Here is a 6,766-nt window from a genome sequence, read left to right on the forward strand (position 1 = left end):
GATAGTTGTTGATTGCATCATGAGAAATGACTTTCTTTAGTTTGTTACTATTACTAAAAAGAACATCTATAGTAAGAAAATTAATCATTTTGAAGTATAATTATTGCTCAAAAAGTCCTTGAGAAGATAATCTTGTCGAAAATCCAAAATGTAATAATTGTACTCAATATGCAAAACTAGGCCAATTTTCCAAAAAATACATTGAAAAAAGCCTTATGGCCCCTTACAAGGTCTTTGACTTCCTTTTATATTCAAATAAGTATGGAGGTGAATTATCTCTAATTACCGAATGTAATATGTCCAATAATAATATAACTATGTCAAAAATTCTATTAAAAATACTAAAGTAATTATAATTAAGGCATCTAAAAAAATATTCTATTGTAACTCTATAATTTTTTAAAAAGGAGGGCATTGACTACTCTATGTCCAATCTACCTATTGAAAAAAACATACTAGAACTTGTCACTTACTCTTTCTACTCTCAAACATGTCAAAAGAGTCTTTTCATTGAAAATTGAAATAAGCCACCTTTACTTTTATATATTACTTTTGATTTTATTTTGCTTTAATTTTACAAACTTTGAAATAAAAAATTAATATTACTAGAGGCCTCAAATTTTGATCCCCTCTAACTACTCATATACCAAGATTTTATATATAGGCACCTTTAACTTGAATTCAATAAAAATTGTGCTCCAAAAAAACTTGAACAAATCAAATAGCAAACGCAATATATGCTAGCAATTTAGGAGTAATTATAAAAATATAATTAATGTTTATTTTTTTATCAATGATCCTTGTTTATAAAAGGTTGTGCAATATATGAGCTTACATAGATCTATTAAGGCTATTTTTTTTTTGTTGCATGCTATACAATATAATAAGTAATATTAAATTCAAAAGTATAAAGCAATAAGAGCAATGCTATGATGTATGAATATAAGAATATACTAATAGCTTCAATAATTAAGTTGTGTAAACATAGACAATAGATTACACAAAGTATCTCATAATTTTTTTAGCGTGCCAAATACATCAAAATAAGCTTGAGTATTAAATAATTGCATCAAATATAAAGTCTTTCATCCCATGTAGCAAATTCAACTAAGAGCGACATGTATAATTAATACCTTTTTCTTTTGTAGAATAATTGTGCACTCTGAATCATTACAAATTTTTCCATTTGAATGTTATTATGCTACAAATAAATAGTTTCTATAGTTAAAAATTAAGATATTCTAAAAAAAAATGATGATTTGATACATTTTCATTTTGGCAATGTCAAATCAATCAATTAGTTTTAAGGCAATACATATGCATTTACAACATATCTTTCATGTGTTAATCCACTAAAGTCCATATATAAAGAGACTTTCATTGCATGGTAGCAATTTAAAACTAATAGTAGAAACATGACAAGCATCAAAAACTTCTTTCTAAGGCTATTAGACAATTAAAACTTTAGCATTGTAACTTAGATATCATTTGCATTTGAAACATGGCATGAACATTGTGAGACACTCCATTTCTCTATTTCATCACCCAAGCAATCATATATACAAAAGTGGCACCTTTGAGGTACAAAGTATGTAAACTACCTCAATAAGAAGAGAAACAAAGACATCAAAAAGAGGAGGAGGCAAGCATGATTGTGGAGGTCAAGAAGCCGCTAAACATATAAGAGAAAGAAAAATATTCTTCTTTCTTTTATATATTTAGTCTCTTTTTAACCTCCACAATCATGTATTTGAACTAATGTTTGAATAAACAAGAACTCAAACTAAGTATTGCACAAATATAGCCTAAAATGTAGAAAAAAGTATTGTGATAAAATTTGAGTGGCACTTACACTCGATGCACCTAAGAAAGGAAGATGGCTATAGCCTATTAAGTTTGAAGATAGATTTGCTATTATCAAGAATATTCATATATTCTTGATACTTTAGGGATATCTATGATATTTTTTAAAATTTTGATATACAACTTATACATAATTGTCATTGAAAATTCTTAGTATTTGTTTTGATTATTTTAACATTAAATAATGTATATTTTATTTTGTAGATGTACACAAAAAACAAAGAATAACACAATAGAGTTCTTTTGAATTAGTATAATTAAGAAAGTGAATTAAGTAATTAGTTTGTCCACATGCATTTTATTTCTAATATGATTCATGAATGGCAACTTTAAGAATTCAAAAAAATTAAAAATATATTTTATGATACAAAATTTTATTAATATATTGTACATATATCATTTTTTTATCAATTATATTTAAAATTTGATTCAAATAAATTATAAAAAATCATATATATGTATATATATATATATATATATACTCACTCTCTCACTCTCACACATGGAAGGTTATCAATTGTAAACCAACATACACAACACAAACCCTATTTTTCTTAAATATTTAATTGTACTATGACTTTAAACACCTTAAACCCTAACCCATATTTGTTTACATATACATAGGCTTTTAGGACATGAAACACGAACCTCATTTGATAGTCACAATTTACATTTTCTCATAAGTTATCTAAAATCAAGTTTCTATAAAAGCAATATTCAACCTCTATCATTTCATTCAACACACATTCAACTATCTTCTCAAAAATCACAAAATCTCACATCTATCAAAATACTAACTAAAGTAGCATACCAAAATTGACATGGAAAAAGTATACTTGTCCACACTTGCTTTCATTCATATATATATATATATATATGAAAACCATGAACTACATACAAACAAAATAAAAACAAAAAATAAAAATAAAAATCAATTATTCTATTATCACCACACACACACACACAGTTAGTTCTATATCCTTGACACATGTTGGTATCCACTCCACCAAGAGAAACTTACCCATTTTGCATGGTATTTTATCCCTCATTTCACGTAGTTACGTGTTTCTATTATCATGTTGGGCAAGTAAGTCGAAGAGGGTGGTGGGGGCAGCGAGAAAAAAGAATCTAAATATAATCTTCGAGGAATCTAAGAAAGCGGGCAGAGGCAAAATGGGCACGAGGGCGAGAGAGAGCGAGAGAGGGGCCATCGTCGCGGCGCTCTGTCACGAGACCCTCGTTCATTCAATCCCTCACACCCCATCCCACCACACCATAGAGTGAAAAAAAAAACAAAAAATATCATCCCCGTGCTGTGTCAGAGTGGTGGGATGTGGCGAAGTCATCGCTGAGTGCGGAAATCGTCGAACAGAAATCGGGCTCAATGATATATCATCATATAGATCTTCCATCTGCTTCCCACTCTCCCAGACCGCCGTTACGATCTCGTGACGACGAGCTTGAGGGAATTCTCACCTTGAGGCGGTGGTGGTGAGGGGTGAGGAGTGAATGCGCATGAGAGCAGCGGACTGTGTCGTGTTGGAGGTGAACAATGGGCAGCTGGGTTTCGATCCAGGCTGGTGATGGTTTTCATGTAGCATAAGCTCCAATGCGTCGTGGGTGTGCTCTACAGGATGAAAGTTAGAGAGTGGGTGAGTGGCTGTGGGAGTGTAGATTTGTGGTGGGTTGGGTTAGATTTGTGAAACAGTGGAGCTTGGTAAGAGTGCGAAAGGGTTGACAGTATGGTGCAAACGACGTGCCTGTTGCATTCCTCTAGGGTTGTCAGTGTCGCCGCCGCTTCTTCTGCTCATGGCAAGCGAGGTGGGAATTCGTCAGGATCTTTGGGTCTAGAGAGAAGCTTGATTAAATCTCGTGATGGTGTTTACTTCCTTGTTGCTAATGCACCACAGCTGGTGCGATCCTCCGTTCGCCACCGTGCCGCCATCCGGTGCGAAGCGGGTGGTGTGTCGGAGTCCACCATCCTCACGGTTGCTGATGTGTCTACACAGAATGGCGGCATGAGCAATGCCGTACCGGTTCATGTGATTCACGAAGGGGATGGGTTTGATCAGCTTATGAGCCTCGCGACTCGGCCAGCGTCGGAGCGGAAATTTGAGTCGGCCTGGGCAGCTCAGCCAGCCACAGAGCAGGGAAGTGGGCAATCTCACCCTGTAGAGTTGGCTAGTAATTCAAAATATTCGTCGAGTTTACCCTCCGAGGGCGCTAATGAAGTAGCTGCGACGCCGGTTGCGGAGCAGGAGTCCTCCACAACTGAGCAAAAGCAAGCAAGCGCGACCAGGGGCGGAATGCCCCGGTGGAACATGTTGCTGAGCACGGAAGCGCTCGAGGATGCTCACTTGTTCCGCGCCTCCAGCGTCACGGATGCACACGTCTTGCGTAGGAAGGGACGCCTCAAAGAACAGGACGGTCTCATTGAATTCATTATCTCGATGCATAGCACGCACTCGCCCTTTCAGGCGATGGAGAAGGTGGAGCGTTGGGTGCGGGAGCACGTGGCGGATCCCAAGCGCAGCACACTTAACCGGCTTATCCCCAACATCGGACCGCGGTTTCACACGCCTCTTCCTTTGGTGCGGGCTCTCAACGAGTATGACGAGTTTGCGTCCCTCTCCCGGCGAAAATATGTCCCTCCGAATTTCGCTGATGTTCGTCATGTGCTGAACATCGCGCAGGTGCACGCTATAGCTGAGAAATTGTCGCTCATCACGTTCGACGCCGACGGGACAATTTACGCTGATGGGCACCATATCGAAGGCGACAACAAGATGATAGGACACATCATCAAGTTGATGCAACAAGGGATCCAGGTTGCCATTGTCACTGCTGCGGGCTACCCTGGCAACGCTGCCAAATTCGAGGACCGCTTGGCTGGATTGCTAGAAGCCTTCAAGGATCTCGAACTGCCGCCGTATGTCACGAGACTCTTTCACGTAATGGGAGGTGAATGCAATTATCTCCTGCGCGTGAATGAGCTGTACAGATTGGAATTTGTCCCGGACCAGCTCTGGAAATCGCCTGATATGCTGGCATGGAGGGAAGAGGACGTCACGGATCTCCTCGACAACGCCGAGAATGCCCTGAAATCCGCCGCCGCAAGGTTGGGTGTACCCATAAACATTGTACGCAAGCCCCGAGCCGTTGGTGCGGTGCCGAAGGATCCTACCATTTACGAGGTTCTGGAAGAGATGGCGCTCTCTGTGCAAATGCAGCTCCTGCAATCTAACCTCCCTTTCTGTGCCTTCAACGGCGGCAACGACGTCTTTGTTGACGTCGGCAACAAATCCGTGGGACTCAGGGCCCTCATGAAGTACTTGGACACGAAATGCTGCGAGACGCTGCACGTCGGGGACCGCTTCACCGCCAGTGGCAACGACATGGCCACTCGCTCTCAGTGCTCCATCCTGTGGGTTGCCAACCCGGAGGAGACTGCTTTCTTCGCTCGACTTCTGTTACGCGACATTCGATTAACCAAGCAGAAATTGTACATCGAGTGAAGAATTGTTCTCGGTGGTAGCCGATCCAGCTAACCATCGTCAGAGCGTTGTCCCCTCCCGCAAACTAGGTTGTAAGAATTTGCACAATTGAGGTTCTCTCCAGCAATCAATGGGAGGCTGAAAATTATGTACAGGGAATTGATACATAGACAAAAGTCAGCTGTAAGAGTAGAGGTTTGCAATAGCTCCGAGGACCTTCTTCCGCTGATTTGACGTGGTTTTCATGCATTGCTGTAACTAGAGCAACAACTGAGGTTGCGGTCTCTCGAAGGCTTAATAGTCGTCCTACAGTTGTTGCAGCCAGGAATGCTTTGCAGCCATGTACATAATAGAAGCAATTTGCAGTTGAAATCCATAGATATTTTAGGACGTTGGCACTGCCAAGCCAACCGGTTTGTATGTGGAACTTCAGACAATGTACATGTGTATCATGAAGTTTTCGATCGTAACTTCTTTGCACCTGGAGAACATTCATACACACATCCACACGCACGGACGCACATATGTATGTATATGTAAACATTTGGCAACACAAGCTTCATAGCGTATACCCCATCGTTTGAAAGCGGCAATGTAGCTGTTCTCTGCACAAACCTGCAAAACCTTCAAGAAAGAAGACTAGGCTTCACGAAGTCATAAACGAGCCGAATCTACAAACAGCGTTGTTCAGCGCAAAGTCGTTACCCAAAAGCGCAGCAACTTTTTTATTCTAAATAGACCTCGTCATTGCCCATCTGCATCTTTGGAATGCATGAGCTTTCTTTAGAAATTTCTTCATACCAGGACATGAGCATCTAGCTATCAGTCAGAAAGTTGCCGATAGTACCTACAGCTTTCATCAGCATCTAGCCAAAAGCGACTGTTAATAGCCATCCGGAGAGAGAAAACGAAGCAACTTGAGGAGTTAAAAGTGGCTCAATTGGCTGAAGCTGGGGCTGCTTGAATTACTGTGCTCAAACCGAGACAAAATGAGCATCTCTCTATCCGTTCCCTTTCGCTTAATTCTTTCTCTTGGATAAAGCAACGGAAGATTTTTTCTGCTGGACTTGGCCACCACCACCCACCATTAAATTGCTGTCGTGTGCTTGAGAAAACTGCTTTAAAACTGCTGTCTTGTGCTTCAGGCAGAGCCTAAACCCTAAATCCTAAACCCTAAATCCTAAACCCGCATCGTTTCCAGAGGAAGCATTCGAGCTCAGCAGCTGCGAAATCAGCTCAGATCACTCACTCATTAGCTTCATTGTTCCGCTGATCTGGTTCCTATGACGATTTTTGCAGCCCCCCTTCTTCTGTTTTTTTTTCCATTTTGTTCGTCTCAACCGCTTGTGGAGCCACTTTACTTTTTTATAAAGTTCATTTTATCCTGCCACGTCAGGATTGAGTTTTGG

At 39.9% G+C, this 6,766-nt stretch overlaps 1 protein-coding gene across 1 annotated transcript; it reads left to right on the forward strand.

The window, feature by feature from the left end:
- The first annotated feature begins 3,290 nt into the window (after positions 1-3,290).
- On the forward strand, positions 3,291-5,827 carry LOC112283810 (IMP-specific 5'-nucleotidase 1). Its single transcript, XM_024523011.2, has 2 exons — positions 3,291-4,454; positions 4,557-5,827. Exons 1-2 carry the CDS (start codon positions 3,606-3,608, stop codon positions 5,376-5,378), a joined length of 1,671 nt encoding a protein of 556 aa, XP_024378779.1. The 5' UTR covers positions 3,291-3,605; the 3' UTR covers positions 5,379-5,827.
- The last annotated feature ends 939 nt before the right edge of the window (positions 5,828-6,766 follow it).

The sequence above is a fragment of the Physcomitrium patens genome, chromosome 6, assembly GCF_059467195.1.
Source record: "Physcomitrium patens ecotype Gransden chromosome 6, ASM5946719v1, whole genome shotgun sequence".
Taxonomy (NCBI): domain Eukaryota; kingdom Viridiplantae; phylum Streptophyta; class Bryopsida; order Funariales; family Funariaceae; genus Physcomitrium; species Physcomitrium patens.